The 22,718-nt window shown below is 58.8% G+C and overlaps 1 protein-coding gene across 5 annotated transcripts in view; it reads right to left on the reverse strand.

The window, feature by feature from the left end:
- Nucleotides 1–428: 428 nt before the first annotated feature.
- The window catches only part of APBA2 (amyloid beta precursor protein binding family A member 2), a 156,579-nt gene continuing 134,289 nt past the window's right edge, over nt 429–22,718 (reverse strand). For 4 of the 5 annotated variants that reach the window (XM_033100243.1, XM_033100244.1, XM_033100241.1 and 1 more), the window contains 9 exons: nt 19,073–19,218; nt 18,169–18,204; nt 15,458–15,544; nt 13,812–13,997; nt 10,550–10,729; nt 9,314–9,526; nt 7,832–7,951; nt 3,925–4,065; nt 429–1,598 (listed from right to left, as the gene is read on the reverse strand). In XM_033100243.1, the coding sequence (XP_032956134.1) occupies nt 1,527–1,598; nt 3,925–4,065; nt 7,832–7,951; nt 9,314–9,526; nt 10,550–10,729; nt 13,812–13,997; nt 15,458–15,544; nt 18,169–18,204; nt 19,073–19,218 (1,181 nt within the window). In that variant the 3' untranslated portion in view covers nt 429–1,526. The remainder of the gene's footprint in view (nt 1,599–3,924; nt 4,066–7,831; nt 7,952–9,313; nt 9,527–10,549; nt 10,730–13,811; nt 13,998–15,457; nt 15,545–18,168; nt 18,205–19,072; nt 19,219–22,718) is intronic. The other variant, XM_033100246.1, reaches the window with a different exon arrangement.

The raw sequence follows: 22,718 nt of genomic DNA on the forward strand, positions 1-22,718 counted from the left end.
ACTGTGCTGTTGCATTCTGCTATTATTGGAGACAGGCTGTGTGGGACCCTACAGGTAAGGAGACCGTGCTGGGCAAGGAGACCGACACACGCACACACACACACACACACACACACACACACACACAAGGTAATTTAAATTTAAGCCAGAAGGAGCCCAAGGCCCTCTTTCTCCCTTATTCAGCCAACAGCCTGTCTCCAGCTGGGACAGTGGCCGGAGAACTCAGGGCAGGCCTGGTGACGTGTCACCACTGCTGACCCTCCAGCCACTGCAAAGCCAGGCTGGCCTAACCTCATTGGAGAGAGCCCGAGGCCCCAATCCCAGAAGGGATGGTCACCACACAGTCCCCTCGAAGAGCCACGGTGTGACATGCAGAAGCAAGAGAAGCCAGGCCCCTCTTCTGTGAATAAACCAGCCACGTGCACAGCTTTTCGTCATGACGTCAGGTTTATTAGTGGTATTAGCAAGTCTTCCTAAGGTGGGCTGCATGCAACACACAGGTCACTCCTTGGATACAGTAATCCTAGCTTTAGTTACTGCATGGTAAGGCTTCTGAAGTCACAGTGTATTCTTCAAGGCCGGGGCCAAAAAAAGAGACTGCGGACAAAATGACGTCAGGTCACACTGATCTCTAAAGGGACTGAACTAGGCTACGTTGTACTTGATTTGCACACACTAACACTGCTCGTGGTGATGGCACCTGGCCCGCCCGGGAGCCCCCACTCACCGCCGGTCTCCCCGGGAATGGCAGAGGTCGCGTTCTCTGGTGGGCCCTGTGTGTTGTGGGGGGAGTGCGTGTGTAGAAGGGGATTGTGACTAGATGGCCGGCGCCTGGGCAGCTGTCCTTGCCCCTTGGAGGAGCGAGCTGCCCCGTCTGGAGGATGGTGCCCAGGCAGATCCACAGAGACCAGACCGGTGAGGGCAGGGGTCATCCGAAAACCCTCAAGTCTGAAGAACGGCTTGTCGAAATAAAAGAACACTGGTCTTGTCTAAATAAATGTGGAGTTCCATGCGGAGGCCACCATCCTTTATTTAACTCAGGAGCGGCTCCTTTCTCGTCCGATACAATCACGGGTTCCCCAACTTCAGTTACAGCGACGTCCTGAGAGCTGGGCTGCCCGGGCTCCCACAGAGGAAGCAGCAGCACAATCAGCCCGTTGGGGGCCGGCAGGGTGCCCCCAACAGCACCCCAGACTCCCCTCACAGCTGCCCCCGGCGCCCGCCATCCTCGCGGACTGACTCCCTTCACAGCCACGTCCAAGCACCGCGCTCCCTGTCTGGGCTCCAGGGCGGAGACTCCACACCACACAGGTACAAAGAAATAGTCGCAATGAGAAGACGGTTCAGGACGCGGCAAATACTTGACTCTTCTACAAAGACTGGTTCCTGTGACTCTCCTTCAACAAAGACATACCCCCTTTTTGTCCAAAAACAAGTGGGTGGTGAGGGCCCCCCTCTAGGGAGCCAGTGTCCTTGGTGGGCTGTGGGGTCAGGGGTCAGGTCTTGGGTCCGGCCTCCTGGGCGGCCTAGATGTACAGCGGGGTCTCCTGGCCCGTGAGGAGCCTGAACATGGCAGCGGGCATGGTCTTCATGTGGATCTGCCAACGAGAGAGAGGGGCTGACTGCTCGCCCTGCCTCCCCGCCTCCCTGCCTCTCCCCTCCCCTGCAAGCCACCGACTGAAAACAACCCTGATGCCAGCTGCATGTGGCAGTCGAGCCCCGAGGGTTTCCGTGTAAAGCGCCAGTTTGCAGAGTGAAGCAACAGGGACCCGCTGTGGTCAGCACCGAGGATGGAGGCGCAGAAAGAAAGCGTCTCTTCTCTGCAGACTCTCATCGGGCCCCCGACCACGTCTGCAGATGGTCTTACAGAAGGTCAAGTGCTACGTCCCCTTCAGCTCCAGCCGACACCAGGCGCAGGGGTGAAAAATCGGCCTTTTAGCTGTGGTGACTAGTGGGCCCACTCAGCCCCACAGAAACCGCAAGGTGTGGGCTTGGCGTCATGAGGACAAAGGGCACACAGCCCTTCCCACGAGGCCAGTGAAAGCCAGCGTTCTGGCAGCTGGGAACTCGCTCACAGGGGGTCCAGGGGCCTCCAGCCCCCCAACCTTTGGGGGTCAGCTGGCCAGTAAGCCTTTGGGGCCCGGCCTCACTCCCCGGCTCTAAGGGGGCTGGGTACACGAGCAAGGCACAGCGAGACCCAAAACCCTGCAAGGGCACTGAGACGAGCAGACTCGGCCCTTGGAAGCCAAGAGACGGTGGGCTCTGCTCCTGCCCTCCTGATGACATGGACGCTGCTGGCTGCCCCTTCCTGGTGCCCAGCAAGGTACGGCCAGGGGTGCCGCTCCACCCTTCCCCATCTGGACGACACCCCCCAGGCCAGATGGGCAGCTGTATTGTCAGACAGGCTCCCCGCCCCCCGCCCCCCACTGGGATCTCTTTGAGCCGCTTAGATTTTAGCTCCTCCGTCACCCAGCGTGTTTTCCATCAGAAGAGTCACACTCTCTGTAATTCCTCAATCTGAAACCCACCGCAAGGCTCCCCGACTCTTGCAGTCTTGTTTGTCGGTGATGAATTTTCCCGCCGTGCTCAGGGAGGATGGAAAATGCAGGCAGCCCCCCCCCACCCCCGGCCAGCAAGTGTGAAGTCAAGTGTGAGGTGTGGGGGCCGGAAGGATCACACCCCCATTCTGCTCTCGCGCCTCTCTGAACATCACCAATCCATCTCAGGCCTCAAGAGTCGGAAATACTTCTCCCGGCTCCCAGGCGACTCCACTGATCGATTTCTTCCTGGGTGTGAGGCTGCGTCCCAGTGGGCGGCCATTTGAAAGCATCTACTTAGGAAAATCGGATTTTCCTTTCTTTGAAGCCAATTTGTAAAAGGAGGCTGATGGTGCCTGTCTGGCCCCCTTTTCACCTGAGAGCCAGCTGTCTGCCACCACCCATCTAGGCCGTGTCCCCAGTGGACTGAATATGCCAATGACGTACATGGCCCCAGGCAAAACCACCCACCCAGCACCCAGGGCCCAGCCAGAGCCCGCCCCACCCCCACAGGCTGCCAAGATGGAGCCCACGCCCCCCTCCCCACAACTAGAGCCTGCCCTGCCCCATTCGAAACCACCGGGGTGCCCATAGCCCTCAGGAAACTCCACAGCCCAGCACCCATGCCCTTCACAGCTGTCCCCTCTTCAGCTATGTGTCATCCTGCCCCTTCTGTACTGTCTGTCACTCTGCTTCTCCCAGGGAGGTCCTCACCCCGTTCACTTGGCCCACCCCCTACACACACACACACACACACACACCCCTCCTCCCAGGCACTCCACCACCCCCCTCACCCCGAGTTGCACTCGAGCCCCCCCCCATACCCTTGTCCATCCTCACACGGGTACTGAGCTGATGATGCCAGAAAGAACCAGAAAAGGAGGCAGGACAGGACAGAGCAGCCCTGGGCCTGCTGTGGTGGGCAGACGGCCAGCAGAGGTGACCCCACCCCTGTAGTGGCAGAGCCCGCGCCCCCACGGAGTGAGTCCTGCAGAGGGCAGGGTTCACGCGGGATTCAGCTCCAGAAACAGTGTTAGAAGGCGTATCTGCTTCCTTTGCCCTCTCTGCTGCCGGAAGGGGACAGCTATACGCCACCTGCCACTCTACTCGCCCTTGCCAGGGGCCAGCTAGCTCAGCTGGGACGCAGGCCCCCTGGACGGGGCGGCTCAGAGGTCACGGTGCGAGCGTGACAACCCCAGAGACGTGCGCGAGGGCGCAGCGGGGCAGGCTGTCCCGAGAAGGGAGGGTTTCCTTTGCAGGGCCAGTGGCTTTCCGGGCACCTCACACCCCCCGGGGGTTAGACACTGGCCCTGGAGATGACGGCCCGATGGCCGAGCCTCAGGCTCGGCCTCAGGAAAATGACGGGGGTGGGGCCGCTTAGTCTCACCTCTCCGACCGAGTTGGACAGAGCCTGCACTATCTTCTCGTGGGCCGTGGCCACCACGCTCTGCCCATTGATCTCAATGATGCGATGTCCCACGCGGACGCCCCCTCGCTCTGCGATGCCCCCTCGCATGAGGCTGCAGATCTAAGGAGACATGTCGGGTCAGTACAAGTCCCGGCCACACCTCCAAGGTGGGAGGCGAGGAGCTAATCCTGCAGGGGGAGGAGCTAATCCTGCAGAGGGAGGAGCTAATCCTGCAGAGGGAGGAGCTAATCCTGCAGAGGGAGGAGCCCCTGTGACAGACGCTCCCACATGCAATGGGCTGACTCCCGGGCAAACGGGGTTTATGATGTGGAGACGTTACAAATAAAAACAGGTCAGCACCGTGGCGTGTGGGAGACTGTCGGCCCCCCGCCACCGGAGCTCTGCTCCGGTGCTTGGTGGGGAGTGAGGCCAGCCGGTGGGCACAGGCAAAGCACATTCTGGAAGATTCTTCAAGCGAAGACGGTCACTGTCCCCACTGCACGAGGGCTTGATGATTTAGGAGCTGACCCATGGGAGGAGCTTGGGAAATGACGAGGAAGGCCCTCGTTGGCAAATCCACTGGCTTGTGAAGGACACGAAAGGTCACGGCACCAGAAAAGTGGAGGGAGGACGGCAGGCCCAGAGGGCGAGCTGGCCGGCTGCACCCCGACGGCGCCTGGGGGCTCTGCTGGGCCCTGGGGACCCCATGAAAGGCACAGGAATGAACACGGTGGTAGGAGGGGTGTCCAAATCCTGGAGCTGAGGGGCGGGGAGGGAGAACGGATGCCAAGCGTCTCCCCACCATGGGAGTTACCCCTCCACAGGCGAGGGCAGAGGCAGGCTGGGCAGGCAGCAGTGCCCCGGGCTGAGGCTTCCTGCCTGCCAGCTGCGCCCCCCAGGCCGGGAGCGCGGCCGGGACCCCAGGAGCCCCTTCCCTGGCTTTGTGTCAGCAGCCCTGGAGGCTTGTGTCACCAGCCATTCTGCTTGACGATGAGGAAGGTCAGGCCCAGAGCAGGACGGGGGACGTCCAGGCTGGCGGGACCCTGTCTGCCCAGGGCCAACCCCACGCCATCCACAAGCCTCTCTGAAATCACGGTGGCCTTTAGGGTTTCGTCAATCCCAAAACTACCCAAACAGCTACCGTCTCACTGAGGTACTGATGACTTTTTAAGGGTCCTCATACTTGAAAAAGCAGGGAACCCCAACCTGAGTCAGGAAGGGCACCCTCAGTCGGCCTGCCCGCAGGAGACACAGGTATGGGCAGCGGGAGGTGCAGGCAGGATGGCCAGGCCCTTCTCTGATGTTCTTTTCATTCCATGGCAGGCTCTCCTCTGGGTCCTGTGGTGACCCCTGCGCCTTCCCCTCAGGGACGCCCCCCTGTGTCAGCACTTCTCACCCCCTCCTCCCAGCGGGGCCTGCTCTATCTCACTGGGTCTGATTGCCCGGCTGCGGGGGGCCGACGCTCCCCTACAGACAGGCCATCCAGGGCCTGCCCTGGTCTGCCCCTCACACCTGGCATGGCGTCTTTTCACGGCTGAGACATCCTTAAAAGGCCACTGACCACAGGCTGACCCTGGCACCACCGGAGTCCCTTCTGGCATTTGTTTTGAGTCTCACCTCGTCACAAACACCACAGGCCTTTCTGGGCTGACAGCCTATGTGTGGGGCCCAGCACGGTGCTACAGCCCTCACGGCCCCTCCCAGCCCTCAGGGTCCCTTTCTGGAAGGAGACACAGGTGTCACAGCCTGAGCTCTCTGACACCTGGCCACCGGGGCTCCTGCAGCTGGTCATTGCCCTGAAGGCAGGTACTTGGGCTAGACCAGACTCAGCCAGGGGGCTGGCAGGCTGACCCCTGGCCACGCATTCTCCAGAAACAGGGGGCACCTGTTCTGTCAAGTGAAGGCCCAGCTTACCTGACTCCCAGGTACCCCACATAAGCCTTAAAAGTAACGTATCTTTTTTCCCCATCCAATGATCTATGGGCAGTTTGTGCCTGATGTAACTGACTCTTTGAAGACCCCGAAGAGGGTGCTTCAGGCTGACCCAGCCTGGCCACCATTAGGCAGGATCCGGCTGGCTCCTGCTGGAAACTGGAACATTCCCAAGGAGGAAATCCCCTGGGAGCAGCTTCCTCCCTAGTCGTGGAGATCCCAGGAAAGAAGGGGCCGAGAGGAGAGGGAGGCAGAGAGGGAGACAGTGGCTTTGCCCCTTAAGGGGGCTGCCAGGAGGATGGGTCAGACCCTGGCCAGGGATCCCAGCTGGAATTGGGGGGTAGCTCGCCCCCCAGGGGTGGCAGGGGAGCAGGAAGTGCTGAGAGGGCTGCTCGCACGCCCCTGGGACCCGGCTGCAGGTGTTTTGACTTCTCTGCGTGCCTCCCAGCTGGAGGCTTCATTTCTTGGCTGGTATTGCGGGAAGACAGAGGGGGGAACCATTTAGGAAGTTAACTGGGTCACACAGGGCCTGTGTGCACTAATGCATTGTACTTTGGGTGTAATGAAGCTGAAAATGGAAAAAGCACTGTGCAAGACTAACTCAGATGTTGGCAAACTGGCAGGGGACTCGGGAACTTGGCTGCATGGCACAGCGTCATGGTGGGGGAGGGAGGCACGGCGGTCCCTGCGGTCTCAGTGAGAGGAGACGGGCCGGCCAGCCATCGGGGCCTCGTGCAGTTCTGTTGCCCTGGGTCCTAGATACAAACATGTCAGCCTCTGCACTGCTCACAAACGCAGCCACACCCATGCCTACGTACACCCGGAAGCATCTGTGACAGGCGGCGGCCGTGCTCTCCACAGTGGCCAGCCTCAGGCCCAATGCTGGCCCTGCTATTTCCAGCTGGGAGCCTTGGGGCAAGTGACTTCACCTCCCTGGGACACGGTGACAGATAATGCCATTCCCTAAGCAGACGAGCCTTGCAGACACCGGCTCCACGCGGTGCTTTGTGAGAAGAGCTTGTCTGCGGGGTGGCTTCCTGGTTCCTAGAACTGACAGACACATGGCCCAGGGGCCTAAGAGCACTTGTAATGAGGAAACACGACCAACCGGAAAAGCAGACGGTCTGTATGCCCGTGGTCATGGCAACGTGACCCCCTACCCAGGTTCTAAGTACTTCTGCCACAAACATGCCGTAGACATGTTGAGATTTGGGGGATATTCGTTATAGCAGCAGACGTGCCCTAACATAAAGGGACAGAAAGGGGTCTTGAGCCCAAGCCCTGTGCCTCTCCCAGCCCTGTGTACCCACACTGCTGCACCAAATAGCAATGAGGAAAGTTTTGTCTCATTTACAGTTGCCTTTCTAGAAGGTTCTCCCATAACCAAGGAAACAGAACTCACACTGGCCAGATCCAGGTCAAAGACAACACGGGAACTCTAGACTGAAGAACTCTGGCCTGAAAAGCAGGCACAGATTTGGGGGCAGACCAACACCCACTCAGGCCCAGCACCACCTCCTCCTGGAAGCCCTCCTGCCTCCTCAGTGCCTGGCACAGCATCTGACACCAGGCAGGAACCTCACACCGGCTCTGAATGGGCGAGGGAATCAGTGTGTGAACGTGTGAACAAATGAGCAGATATCTGTTGGCTGAACAGTGTGTGTGCACGCTGCAGTGGCTGGGAAAGAAAGACCCCAGCGCAGGTGTCTACAGAGGGACAAGGGGCCCCAGGCCAGGCTTTGAGGGACCCTTTCCATAGCCACATGCTGGCTCTCCCTTGCTTCCTGCGCCAGTCCCGGGAGCAAGTACTCTTGCTGCCAAGGCTGCAGCTGCAGGGGGCAGCTCAGATAGGAGCCGGTCCCGGGGCAGGGGGTGGAGAGCTCCACCCCACCCCCCCCAGCGCCCTGCATACAAGCCCTACTGTGGCGGCACCCAGGGCAGAGCGTGGACTCACGATGCCATTCTGCACGCTGAAGCCCAGCTGGTACTTGAGGTCTGGCCGCTTGATGAGGACCGTGGTGACCGGTGGGCAGCTGACGATGTTGAGCTTCACCTGCGTCTGGTTCTTCAGACCCTGCAGCGCACACGACGGGATTCACAGGTGAGCACAGCCGCGAAGCGCCGGGGCACGGCGGGAATGAGCCTGTGACCACCCCTGTCGGCCTCAGTGCCCCTCTGAGCGGTAAAGGTGTCACCCACCCTGACCCGTATGCAGGGTTGCTGGGTATCCCAGGTGGCAGTGTGTTCCCTGCTGTGCCCTCTGACCTGGGCCAAAGCAGCTGCCCCAGAGCCAGAGGCCAGGCTCTGTGACACTGCCCAACCAGCAGCTGGCACCAGGGTCGCCGTGGGCGGTTCCCGGTGGGGCCTCACCGTGAGTGCAGGAGGAGCACTTCCTGTTTGGAAGGACTGTGGGGGCGCTGCTCAAAACATCCCGGACCCCACTGATGAACTCATGCCAAGAACGAGGTGGGGACAGGGGGTGAGTGGCTCGTGAACATCTGAGAGCAGGGGCTCTGGCGTCCACGCCGAAACAGGGCCAGCGGAGCCGAGGGCGACCTCAGGCCCCAGGGAGGACGGGACTGTCAGCAGGTGCCCCAGGCCATGGCGGGTGGGGGGGGGAGACCCACGCCTCACCACGGCTGCAACTTCGGTCACCCCCTGGCCAGCCCTGGGTGAGGCTCGGAGCTGCCTGCAGACCCAGGGACCCCCCCCCACACACACACACAAAGGCCCATCAGAGCCGGGTGACCAAGTCCTGGAACTACAGCCCTTGGAGAGAGGCTTCAGGCGGACCAAGCCTTTGGAGCCACCGACTGAGGCATCTCCTACATTTGTCTGTCTGTCTGTCTGTCCCCCCCAGGCACACACTCTGCTGGGCCAGCTCCACAGCCAGTTCATGGGCTTTCTGGCCTCAGAGCCCTTCATCTCTCAGCTGACAAGGGACAAGGGAGATGAATCCTCCAACACAAGAGTACAGAGGGCTGGGGACAGACCACGGACAGGGCCACAGGACCGCCCCAGGAGGAGGAGCCAGGGGCTGGAGACCCAGACCAGGGCGAAGGGCGGCCTGAGCTCTCCGCCCGGGGCTCTTACAAACCTGCAGTGGCCAGGGGTGCAGGCCCCCAGTCCCATCTGTGTGTCCCCTTAGCCTGACCCCCACCAGGGGGTGCAGAGCTGCAAGCTCACGGTCACATGGCACAGTGGCCTCCTTTGCCTACGACCTGCCTCCCAGATCCATGAAGACTGACCCACCCTCCCAGTTCGCCCAGGCAGTGGATCCTCAGTGGGGAGTCCTGGGCACCCCGGGACAAGCTGGCCGCCCTCCATCCACAGGTCCTCAGCCCTAGCGTGGGGACAGTGCATCCCGCGCAGCCTGGGCCAGCCCGGGCCTTCAATGACTTCAGCTAGTTACCAGCGGGCGGGGCCTGGGCCGCACCTTGATGATGCCCTGGCAGGTGGCGAGGGGCAGCCCCACCAGGCTGGTGCCGTTGATGGACATGATCTGGTCCCCAATGCTCAGCTTCCCGGAGCGCGCGGCAGGGCCTCCGTTCATCATATTCGCCAGGATCACGGTGGGCAGGATGGAGCCCCAGCCCGACTCCACCAGCACCACGCCCAGGATCTCCCCCTTGTGTTTCTCCAGCTGCAGCTGCAGGGAAAGGGCAGGTGGAGGCACCAGCCCAGCCCTCCGGGCCCACCCAGCAGCCCTGGGTGCCGGGGACACACCCCTCCCCTGCCCCCTCCCATGCCAGCTTCGAACCCCCACCCCGCCCCAAGCATGCTCCAGTGTCCTGGCTCCTGCTCTCCTCAGCCCCCCAAACCCAGAGGAATGTGTCAGACCCCAGGACTCAAACCCTGACACCCGCCTGCGCTCTTGTCTAGAAAAGTCCTTTTATTTCCTCTCCGCCTCCAGGGTCACTCTCAGAACGCTGCCTGTCACTCATCCAGGAGGAAGCCAGGATCGTTCACTCATTCAACAAGCAGTCGGGGTCACTCATTGAACAAGAAGCCAGGATCGTTCAACAACGGTCTGGTCATGTATTCACTAAACAAGCCATCTGGCCAGTCATCCATTCATTTACTCAATCAACCGGCAGTAGGGCCATTCATTCACTCACTCATTCAACAAATAGGATCATTCATTTATTCAACAAGCAAGCAGTCAGGCTCATTCATTCTTTCATTCATTCGTTCACAAATAGACCCATTCAACAGGCAGCCAGGCTACAGGCCATCCCCAGGGCACGTGCTCCTCTGTCTTAGGAGGACTTTCCAAAGGCCTCCACTGCTGGCAGCTTCAAAACCCGTGGGCAGAGCACCCAGCTTCCCTGCTCTAACGGTGCCTCCCATATGCTTTTCAGACACATCTCTCGGGTGCTGAGAGCCCCCTGATGATAAGAGCAGCCTTAGAAGGCACATTTTCAAGGTCACGAAGACTGACTGCCATTCGGCTGCTTTGTTACAAACCAGCTCATTTCACACATAAGTGCTCGGTTCCCAGGGCAGGAGCGAGATGCACATTTAAGCCGCGCTTCCGCCCACGGAGGGAGCGACAGTGGTTTGTGCCAGGGGCCCGGAGGCTGGCTCCCGGGTCCGATGCCGGCGAGCTGAGCTGGGGAAGCGCGGGGCAGCTGCGCGTGGAGAGCAGAGGCCCCGGGGCGCGGCTCCTTACCTCCTTGCAGTTCTCCGAGTTGGAGAAGTGGATGAGGTCGTCGTTGTACATCTCCTGGGTGTTAATGACGTCGCTGTATTCCTTCTGGCTCAGGTCTTCGGGGTTGATGCCGTTGGCCCGCAGGAACTGCTGATAGGCCACGCTGAAAGCCTGGCCGATGGACTGGGCGATCAGCTGGGCCTGTGGGGCGGGGAGGGGCGGCCTCAGAGCAGCCGTGGCCCGGACAGGACGGCTGCCTGCCCAGTGCTCACACAGGCCGGCAAGGGCCTCAGCACAGCGGCTGTGGACTCAGTGGGGAAAGCCGTCTTCCCAACACCCCCGTGGGGCGCACCCTTCTGCTGCCGTGTACCCCTCAGGGCCTGTCCTGACTGCGGTAAGTCCCAGACGTGCCAGGACGAAGCTCAGTGTCAAGGAAAGTCCGGGAAAGCTATGAAGTCTTTGCTAAACATCCTATCTGTGTTACTTTTAATGGTAGCTGTACTGTATTTTTCTTTCCACCCATCTTATTCCAGAAGTGGACCCGAGGTGCGGTCTCTGGGGAGCGTCACAGACACTGCTAGTTGTCTACCCAATATTCATTCCTCGGCGGACGCAGGTGTGTGTCCGGCCACTCCTGTGGGGAGGGGTGGCTGTGCCAGGCTGAGCCGACAAGCAGCACGAGAGCTGGGGACACCAGCATAGGCCCCATAAGCAAAGCACTTCTTCCTACTTCAGTGGAACTGCTGTCACGGACGTTCGTTATTGAATGGCTGAAACAGGCTTTGACCACCGCTGGCCGGTGCACAGTGGATGATGGGAAGCAAAAGCTAAAGACTTGAGCCCCTGGGCCGTGACAGGCGCACACGCAGCTGTGCAGCCTGGGAGAGCAGTGGGACTCTCGGTGGCTTCTCAGCCCGTGACAGGGCCTCCTCCCACCCAGCCCTGGGCTGCGGGAGCCCCAGCTCCGGGCTACCCCTGCCGCCACCTACCTCCCCAGTGGCCATCAAGGGGGCCCCTGCATGGATGCCCCCACCAAAGCTCAGGTCATCAGGACCCCAACACCGGTGAAAAACCAGGGATCTGGACTAAATGCCTAAGTCCCTTTCTGGCTCTACGTATTGCATGATTTAAGGGCTGCAAATGAATATGATTTAAAAAAAAAAAAAAAAGCAGACTGGGCCGGATAACAGAGGCAGAGTATGGAAGCTTTCCCTAAATAGGTACTGATTCGAGATCGAGATTGAACTGCCCTCCCAAACTGGGCCCTAAACACTTCACGGGAAGGACCCGACAGCATTCGCTCAGCAAACAAGCCCTACCTGCTCCCAAGACCAGCCTTTTGCAAGTGCTGCTAGAGGCACAGTACCCAGGGACCACCAGGTGGCGCCCAGGGACCGCCAGGTGGTGCCGCCAGCCAGGACACATCTGCGAGCACCGCCAAGGGCCCAGTGGAAGCTGGGAATTGGGTCTTGGGAAAGGCGCGGCAGAGGGAAGGGAGAGGGGGATGGGAAGCCAGGACCTGCCCCATCCCTCTGGGGCCTCAGGGTCTGCAGCTATCCCAGGCCTCTGACGAAGGTCCCCTGGCTGGGAAGGGTGGTCTAACAGCACCCCTTCCTTCACCCCTAGGCAGGTAGCCTGCAGGGGCTGCCCACTGCCCCCGGACTTCAGCATGGGTTCTGCTGGGACCCTCACCCCACCCACTGGTTGTGCTGGGGACAGAGGCCAGCCACGCCAGGGCTCATTGGGGCATAATCCAGGAGTCCTTGCATCTCCCCACATGCTGCAGGCTTCCGTTTCTCCTCCCACTATGCCTTTTGCATCCCCCCTGCACTGGGGGTGGTCACTGGTACGAGGCCAGGACGCCAGTCCAGGCAGCGGGGAGTATGCCCTGGGCCTCAGTGAGGGGCTGGCATTGCCAGGCTGGCCCTCAGAGGTGGCCTCCGGCAGGTGGGCCAAGAAAAGTCGCCCCCAGGACTTCTTTGCCCGGGCACTTTCACCTGTGCAGCGTATCAGACCTCAGCCTGGAGGGGACACTGACAGAGCATGCCACTGTTTTCCCTCATGCCGCCTTCCATTTTCTCCAGGTGCTCTCACCAGACCTCGGACCCCTTCCTTAGCCCGCAGGCCACCAGACGGAGCCACCATCCAGGTCCTACATGCTGAGCAGCTGCTAAGGGTCCCCTCACAGCCCTCCCCCCAGGGGGTTCCTTCCCTCACTCCTCCAGGGACCACTTGGAGCCCCCCACACGTGCGTACGCGCATGTGTACACACACACACACCTTGCTCTCAGCCTTATCTCCTGCAGAACTGACAACTCTGGGGACTCAGCTGCACCCCCTGACTTTGACCCTCTGCCCAGAACCACCTGCATGGCTGGCACCTGGGAGCCCTTTCCTACCAGCTCTCTAAGACACCCTCAAGCCCTGAGTTGTACAAAATTGTGCACGCAGGCGTCCAGGAGCTCCTGTATAAGGGTGGAAGGCGTGTGTGTGCACAGCAGTGGGCCTGTATTTCAAGTCTCTCCCCGACAAGTGCACCATTGCTGCAGAGCTCTCCTAGGACAGCTGACTTCAACTGCCCCCACACAGCCCTTCCAACGTGGAACTACTGGGACCCTCCCACTGCGCCAGGTCCCTGAGACACCCTCAAGTTTGTATGTGAACTAGAATGTGTTCGTGGAGGGCAGAGAATTTTTTAAATTCTGTGGGAACAGCCACGAGGAGGGCGCAGGCCCGTCCTGAGTAAGATCTGCCCGCAGGGGGCAGCCGAGTGCCCCGGGCCCAGCCTCCCCCGCCCCCACTCCCTTCTCCGGGTGGTCTCTGTCTGCCTCTTCCAGACTCAGAAAGATGCTCTCATCCCATTTAAGGAAGGAGCCCACGGGTTTACGGTCCTTTAGTGAACCTATCGTATTGTAAACGTCAGAATATTTAACTTGTTAGGACTTGAAAAGTGGCCCTGAGCGAAAGCAGAGCTAGACCTCCGGTGCCGCTGTGCCTCCCTCTGCGCAACCCTGGCCTGTGACAAGGGCATCCCGCCAACAGAAGAGAGTCCAGGACGACTTTGTCCTAGGAGAACAAAGCTCTGATAAAGGGTTCTCCCCATCGGCAGCTCCCCTAGTATATGGTTCAGCTTAGAAGGGCTCCTGAAAAACGCAGGAAGTGCAATAAATCGCCTTTCATTCTGCCAGCTCAGCGTTAGGAAATGATGGGGTCCCCTGGCAACGTCAAGGACTGCCCCCCGATACGTGGCTTCCCGGAGCCCCAGGGGTCGGCACGCACGTACGTCCTCGGACTCGAACACGTGGCAGGTCATCTTGTACTGCTTCCTGCCCTCCTGCGCCCCGGGCGTGGTCTCGATGCAATCCTGCGAGGCCGAGCGGGGCATGCGCCGCCGGGCCATCAGGACCACAATGTTGCCGATGTCGGCGATGTAGGAAATGGTGCGCAAGGCGTGGTCCATCATGGTTTCCTGTCGGGCGGGACCAGAGGGCCACATGAGGGGACGTTAGGGGGACGCGCCGTTAGGGTTTCTCAGCCTCCACGCCACTGGCGTATGGGGCCACATCGTCCTTTATGGTGAAAGGCCGTCCTGTGCATTGCAGGGCGCTCACCAGCTCCCCTGGCCTCCACCCCGCAGAAGCCAGCAGCACCCACCACCTTCCCAAGCGGTGCAGCCCTTGCCAAACGTCCCAAGGGACAAAATCGCCCGAGGTTGGGAACCGCTGCACCAGTTAACAGAGGGCTTTAGGGTGGCAATTCACCGTCAAGGTGAGTCTGCCTTCCTGCAGCCCCACAGCTTCCAAAATGACAGGTGGGAGGCATGGTGCCGGGTGGGGCCTCAGCACTGGGAGGAAGATTGGGAGCCTGCCCTGTGGGGAAGCCCATCCTTCCCGGTGGCTCTGGAGAAGGGTCCCCTCCCTGCAAGGCAGGTGCCTGGCCCAGGCTGCGCAGAGGAGGAAGGCCGCAGGGCCAGTGTCGGCCATGGATGCGTTCTTCCAGGGAGCCCCAGCCGCCCTGCCCGGGGCAGGGGACACTGAGGCAGCTGGCCTGACTCCCATCGATGGCTGTCCACAGCCATTCAACTCCCCAGGCCCCGGGCCAGTCCATCACTCTGGGTGGCGTTTGTGGTCTGACAGCAGAGTCCGCCCATCACCCTACCTAACAAAGCTGTGCGCGAAGGCGCTGAGAAACCAATCAGTGGGCCTTTTATGTCTTTGTCCTCTTCCCACAAAAGAAAACCGGGTGTTTCTGCAACCCCCGAAGCCCTTTCCTTCCTCACAGAACCCAATTTTGTAGGGGATAGTTGTCCACATTTGTCTTCCTGGAGCGGATGTTTTCTGGCCAAGGCTGTGGAGGTGGTTTAGAACCACAAAAGCCACCTTCCAGGAAGGGACACTGGAAGGGGTCGCTCTTCAGCAGCTCCTGATTTCTGGCCACCATCACAAATGCCCAGATCGATCCCCAGGTGTCAGAAATGTGCGTCTGCCCCTGTTCCCAGGTCATGTCAAGGGCACAGCCATCTTCCTCACAGACAGAGGCGGCTCACCCCCATGGCCGCCGGCCTCTGTCCTGTCCTGTCCTGTCCTGGTTCCCCCCATCCGCCCGTCAGACAACATGTTTCACTTGCCAGTCAAACCAGGTTCCTGCCACAACTCTCCCTTCCAGGGCAGCCTGCACGGTGCGTCAGAACGAGCTCGCAAACTACTGACAGCTGCCCACGCCCTGACAGGTCACCTGAACACCTGAGCGGGCAGCCAGCCCACAGCTCACGGCACCTCCTGACCCAACCCCCTGGCACTGGTTCTCCTCCCTCCTGCTTGGCCCAAGAGACGCTCGTGGTGCCCACTGCCACTCCCTTGTCCCCTGGTCCCTGCAGTGGAAAGTCAGGAGTTCGTCCACACGAGTTTACACAACTCTTCAAGGGCTCACCTGTGTGTCCGCATTTAGCACCTTGATCCTCTGGGTGGAGATGAAGAGATCCACTTCGGTCAGGGTCTGGGCGTCCCCCTCAGAATTCTAAGGAAGGGCAGTGGACACTGTTACAAATCAAACTAACTAACGTGAACAAAGGCCTGACCGTATTACTAACAGCCCAGAACACCCCTGGGGGTGTTGTGACTCCGGCACGGAGCAGCCATCGGAAACCTAAATGTGTGCCCCCCAGTGCAATCTGCAGCTGAGTGAGTCCTGAAGCCAGTTTGCAGCGAAGGAGGGCGGGAGTGGCTTCCGGGAGACTGAGCACAGAGGGAGGGAGGGCCGCGCCTGGGGGTTTGTGTCACCACTTCCAAAGAGCTGTCGGATCTACCTGCCTGCCAACCCTCATCAAATTCGGCGACGGAACAGGGCCTGTGTCCCTGGGCTGTATTTCCTAGATTTGGGGTTCTAAGCACGCCCAGGAAATGGGGAAGAAATTTTCAAAGAAGTTGGATGCAAACGTCAGCGTTTTCTTCTGATTTAAAGTCAACCCCTCCCCAGGCTTAGTCCCCATCTTCCAAAAACCGTGAGGGAAGCAAGACCCGGGCTGGACTGAGTATGGCCCTCACAGGGACATAGTAGAACCCATCACACAAATGCCGCTGTTTTGTCACCTAGAGTACGCTCATCCTATGGTCGTTACTCGTGTGCATGGAATGTTCTGGAATGTTCTGAGTGAACTACTCAGGGTCTGCCCCAAACCAGGACAGCCTTGCATTGGGTCTTCCATCTGAGGGAATACTTATTAGTACTGCACAGTGGCAATGAAACACGACTTCTTCTGGTTTCCCCACTGAGGTAAATAATTCTTCGTGGCCACTCGGGAGCTCACGGTGCTGTATCTTCCATTTCAAAAGAGCAGAAACTGATTTAATTCCTCGCTAGAAAATCTGAAATCAAAAGTGACCCTGTTGACAATTCCTCAAGAATTCTGAGTCACAGGGAAGGCCCCGATGATAAATCTGTATTTTTGCTGAATTTTCAAGGGAAAGCTCTTTGGGGCTTTCGGCCCATGGTGGTGGTGACAACTGCTTTTAACTGATTACAAAGAGAACAGAGTCCAAAATATTCCAGCTGAAAATAGTTTGCAGGATTGTGGAAGAACTACTTGCCCTTGTTTTTAAAAATTGGGTTATATTCTACAGCCAGACACCTTTAAAGGTTATATTCTAGGGTTGTCGCTCAAAACCCTCTTGCTAAAAAGTAGGTCGGGACAGAAGTAAAATAGAAAAGTTGCAGGTGGACTGTGTCTTTTTAGTTTTCGTGACGATTTTGGAGGAAATGCCAGCGCCATGATACACCCCATCAGAGGAGAGGGGCAAACTGGGAGGTGGCTGGGCTCAGGCAGGGGCCAAATGGATGACGCTGAAACCTGGCCAATAACAGGGAATGGGAAAGGTCATCCCATCATGCTCTCTGCTGGGAGAAGGCGGAGCGTTGATAGCATGGATCTATAGAGGGACACTAGACATTGGGGGACACACATCTGTGGATGGGAGCCCTGAGCCTCCTGTCGCCAGTGAGTCTGCAGGCGGGTGGCTCTCGGCCAGGGACGCTGCTCACTCCTGGGTCCCCGGCTCACGGCGCAGCTCCCATCATTATGTACCTGGCCAGCTGTGTGCAGACCAGAAAAGGGGTCCCCGGCAAGGATCTGGAGCATCTCACTGCCTGGCAGGAACCCCAGCCCCTCGTGGAGGTCATCGGCTGGGCCTGGCCAGCACTGCGGCTGCTCCGAGCTGCGTCTGCTCCAGGCAGCCGTCCACAGTGACGGCCGTGCTCCCGCTGCCCCTCCAGCTGCCTGGGCAGCTCAGGGGCGTGCTGGGTGATTGTGGGCGAGGGGCCCCTCTTCTTTGGGAGAGGTACACCCCAACTGCAGGTCTGAAGGAATCAAAGGAGAGGTCGCTGGGCCAAGAGCAAATGTCACAGGGAGAAAAGTGTCACCACGGGGGGAAAGGAGCCCCAGACAGGGTCCTCTGGCCACATCCCCAGAAAACGGTGTCCCAGGCAGGGATGGAGAACTAGACAGACCTCTTGGGGTTTAAGTTACAAGCCAGTGCCAGCTGGTACCTCCCGACCTCGGGCATTTGGTATTTCGTGTATCAGGAGGGTAGTTAGAAAGTTCCAGCATTATCTAAACGACCAGGTTGACAAAGGATGGAAGGTCAACCCAATTTTTGGAAGTCTGCCCATGCTCCAGGAACTTTTCAACAGAGAGGGCACCTGATGGGTAAACCGAACCTCTCACCGGCCAGATTTAGTAAGTTAACCTCAACGAGTCTGTACATATCAGAACGATTCGTCACTTCTCAACAGGCAGCCTTGGCACTAAATGCATCGCACGGTCGTGTATCAAGTGTCGCCTTTAAAAACATCTACGTAAAACAGCAGTATCACAGCCCTGACCGTGTTCTAGCACGTTCTGGCGCACAGCCTCTAAAACGGAAATGCAAAAGGCGGCAATGATTAAATTCTTCTGTAAGTGGGCGGTTCACAAAAGAGACGTGACTGTGGTTTCATTCAGACATCTAGCATTTACCCACCAAGGGAAGAGGGAAAGACCATTGTCACTTGATGACGTGTGTCCCTAGTGGAATGGCCCCTCCCCCGCCGCGGTACAGAACGAGCCACAGCAACGCAAGCAAACGCCACGGTCCTGCACTACACACCGCGTTTTTCTTGACTTTGGCAGCCTTCTGCATCCTCTGAGCAGCGTGGAAGAGAAAAGAAAAACAGGTGGACGGGCGCCACGGGGAGGAAGGCGTGGCGGTTATTTCAGTCTTGTGGTCAACACCCCAGGACTGAGACCGTGGGCCCAGGGGACAGGCAGGCAGCCAGCACCTCGGTGGGCCACATGTGTCCCCCACGTGCTGGAAATTCCTGACACCCACCCGGATCTATGAGGGCAAGACTGAGGTCGGGAGAGATGCAATCGGCCGGCAGAAGGGCGCCAGGCTCCCGGGCAGCGCAGCACACTGGGGTCTCGGGCGGCAGGGCCTGGGGCCTCCGCCAAGTGGCACCAGCAGGCAGGGCCATGGTTCCTTCTCTTCTCCTGACCCCCATGGCGGGCTCATGCGCGGCCTCCCTTCCCTCAGTGTCCAGTGAGGACACAGGAGGGGGCTGGCACTGTCACTGTCCCCAGGGGACAGCACTAGACCACCCAGCCCCACCTCCATTCCAAACCAAGCGATGCCACCAGCACCCAGAACGGCAAGGATGTCCGAGTTCTCCTTGAGTCACGAACTGAAATACAACGTGACTCTGTTTCCCCTTCTGCAAGGACTCTGAGTGGCGCTGAAGCGCACGTGCTGTGGGGCTGGGATATGAGACGACACGCTAACACATTTCATGACTGGCCTTTCTCCCCAGTCGTGTTTCCAGGTGGCCCAGTGGCGGTTCCTTAGGAAGGAGGAAGCTGTCCCTGTGGCCCCAGCACCCAAGGCCAAAGTCTCCCTCGGCCTCACCGGGGCCACGGCCATTCCCACTGTCCCTGCCGATGGCCGTGGGGTCAGAGCTGTGCCCGGCCCCCGGCGCCTGCCCTCTGCAGAGCGCCCCTCCCGAGCTCACCCCTACCTTGACCCGGCTGACGGCCTCCTGCGCTTGCATCATCCTGATGTTCTTGGAAGGGTTCCGCTCTGAGAGCAGCTGGGTGGACCCCAGGTAGTTGGCAGCGAAGATGATGCCATCGATGAGGTCCTCCGGCTCGCAGGGCCCTGGAACTGAAGGGGGGCCCAGTCAGCATCTCCCTGGAAGGCGCAAGAACAGGGCAGCAGGGACAGCAGACAAAGGGGAAGGTGGCAGCCAGAGGGGAAGACAGCCCACTTCCTGTTACCCCTCGGGGCACGGTGCACGTAGCTCCACAAAAGCAACACTCGTAGCTCCACAAAATCAACACTCGCACCAGAAAAACACCACACAAACTGTGTCAGGAGGGCAATTCCGCGACCCAGGCAGCTGACCCTAGAGGCAGCTCAGCCTCCAAAGTGACAGCCACGTGCTGCAGTTCCCTGACACTCCCTGTCCCAAACATGGCAGCACTTCCAAGCCTTCTGGAATTCGGGATGGTGACAGAACCTGCCTGTTGCCCTCCCATTCTTCTCGGGCCTCACCTCCGCTCTGTGCCGTGGGGCTCCTGCTCGCCTGCAGCCCTCGTGGGAGCCTGTTTGGAACCCCACACCCACTACACCCCAGGTCCACGCCAAACATGGCCCTGGTCCCACCTGCTGCCTCTAGACCAGGGCCGTCCCCAGAACTTTCTGCCACGATCCGGAATGTTCTAATTTTGTGTTACCCAATACAGGGACCACTAGCCACGCGTGGCTTTGAGTACTCGAACTGTGGCGAGTGCAACCAAAGAACTGACTTCTAAAATTTTATGCGATCTTGGGGCGGCCGGATGGCTCAGTTGGTTCGAGCTCGGGCTCTCAACAACAGAGTTGCTGGTTCGATTCCCACATGGGATGGTGGGCTGCACCCCCTGCAACTAAAGATTGAAAACTGTGACTGGACTTGGAGCTGTGCTGCTCCCTCCACAACTAGATTGAAGGACAATGACTTGGAGCTGATGGGACCTGGAGAAACACACTGTCCCCCAATATTCCCCAATAAAAAAAAGAGAGAGAGAATGGCACAGGATCTTAAAAAAAGAACACAATTTATGCGATTTTAATAATTTACACATAAATAGCCACATTGGCCAGTGGCTCCCTACTGGATAGGCAGCGAGGTGTCAGCAAACCTTTCCTGTGTGGGGCCAGACGGGACATGTCTCAGGCTTTGACGTCTCTAGACACCTAGTCACCTCTGATTTGCAGTACAAAAATGACCAGAGACTATATGTACATAACCGGCTGTGGGCCAGGAAAGCTTAAGCTACAAAATCAGGGGCGTCCCCACCCCAGGCTGCGCAGTGAATGATTGTCACCTGAGTAATGACAGCCCCAGGCCGACACTGGATCCAGGCAACTCTTCTGAACCACTGTCTGTGACTTTAGTCCCCCTTGCACCACTGGAGAAATGGCACACAGAGCCACGGCTGCCTGGGAGGGAACCTGGGCTTCCCTCCCAGGTTCTGCACAAACCTCAGCTCTGCGGACCTTAAGCGAAAGCTCCAGAACCGACCGCAGCCTGTGTCCCTTAGCTGGAAGCTGTCTGCTGCAGATCAACCCAGGCGCTGGGAAGTCACAGATGCCACGTGGCAACTATGTCTTCTTTACGTGGGAGCCGCAGCTCCTGTACTAACGCCAGTTCCGTGCAGTCTTAGGAGCAAGGCCAAGTACTGTGACATTGAAAGGCTCCTCACGTGATGATAAAGGGCCCGGGCAGGTCCCTACCCCAGACCAGCCACCTCCGGATGGTACTGTCCCGGGGACCCCCTTTTCTCCCCACTGACCCTGACAGCCTCCCCCAGCAGCCCCCAGACGTTTGAGGGAGGCAGGGACAGCTCTCCAGGGTCACAGTGGCAGGCCTGGGGATCCAGAGACCTGGAGTGAGATGGGCTTGACACCAGCCGGGCTGGACAGGCTGGTGCCCTTGGGAGGGCCATCTAATTTGGGGACCTCAACTTCCTCACCAGCAAAATGCAGGGGGGACGGGGATTCCTGATTTTTATCTCAACAGAGTTTTCGCAAAGATTACTAGTATGAGTTTCATAAATGCTAAAAGCATATAAAATATAAGGCATTAAGTGGTGAATGCTTAGCTTTTATTTGCATCTAGCTCCAAAGACAAATTGTGGCATGTGACAAGGCAGGGCGTCAGGTGCCAGGTGAGTGAGGCCACAGCAGTGACAGGTGGCAGTGCCCAAGGGCAGTTCATGTGCTCACTGGGCCCGTGGGCAGGCAGACAGGGTACTAAGGCGCGGAGGGCAAAGGGACACCACAGAAATGCTGACCTTAAGTGACAGCGAGGCCCAGAGCCCAAGTTGGCCACATCCGGAGGGCGGGCAGCACCACTGCCACCACCCAGCCCTCCCGGCTCCCGGTACTAAGTGGTAGGGACCTCTTTTAAACCCCGTGCCCGACGGGGCTGTGGGAGGTGGCAGGTCCCTTAGAACATCTGAAGCTGAAGTCATTTGTGCCGAGTCCCCACAGAGCCCAGCAAGCCCGAGAGTCCCGGAACCCCCCCCAGAGATTCGGCATCAGTGAAGCCAGGGTGGGTTGGGAATCCGTCCAGCGGATCGTCAAATTCCGCCCTTTTATTCAACATCGTTTCGTTATAACATTGACGGGATGCCAGAGGGACCTAACTCTTGTTTATATCCATTACCGGTGAGAAAACTGGGTTCATTATATGTCATTTTGCTTAAAAGTTGCAGGACCTATGGACGAAGTTAAGTGAGGACTTAATGTAGTGCACACACGCACACACGCACACATCCATGCACACACGCACACACGCACACACATACACATACATGCATGCACACACGCACACACATCCATGCACACCCATGCACACACATGCACACACACGCATGCACACACGCACACATCCATGCACACCCATGCACACACGCGCACACACACATGCACACGCGCGCACACACACATGCACACACGCACACATCCATGCACACCCATGCACACACGCACACACATACACATACATGCATGCACACACGCACACATCCATGCACACCCATGCACACACATGCACACACGCATGCACACACGCACACATCCATGCACACCCATGCACACACGCACACACACATGCACACACGCACACACACATGCACACACGCACACATCCATGCACACCCATGCACACACGCACACACACATACATGCATGCACACACGCACACATCCATGCACACCCATGCACACACGCACACACACACATGCACACACGCACACATCCATGCACACCCATGCACACACGCACACACACGCATGAACTCACGCACACACACCCATGCACACACACGCACACCGTAGGGAGGAACCCCTCCTTGTCTATCCATCAGCAGCCATGGTCCACACGTGGGTATATTGGGGCCTGTTATCAGCTGGGGGAGGCAGAAGCCACTCCCAACAGAGAGAACTTGTGTCAATCACAAGGCAGCACCCTGCACCCCGCCCCGTGGATCTTCTGACTGAGCCCTCTTCCCTTCAGGGCTTAGTCCTCTCCAGCGAGTATGGATCCCAATGTCTGTCATTTGCCTAGAGTCGCCTACAATGGGGCTAGTCGCTTGCCTCCCTGCAGTGACCACTACG

This window comes from Rhinolophus ferrumequinum, chromosome 28 (assembly GCF_004115265.2).
Source record: "Rhinolophus ferrumequinum isolate MPI-CBG mRhiFer1 chromosome 28, mRhiFer1_v1.p, whole genome shotgun sequence".
NCBI classification, from domain to species: Eukaryota; Metazoa; Chordata; class Mammalia; order Chiroptera; family Rhinolophidae; genus Rhinolophus; species Rhinolophus ferrumequinum.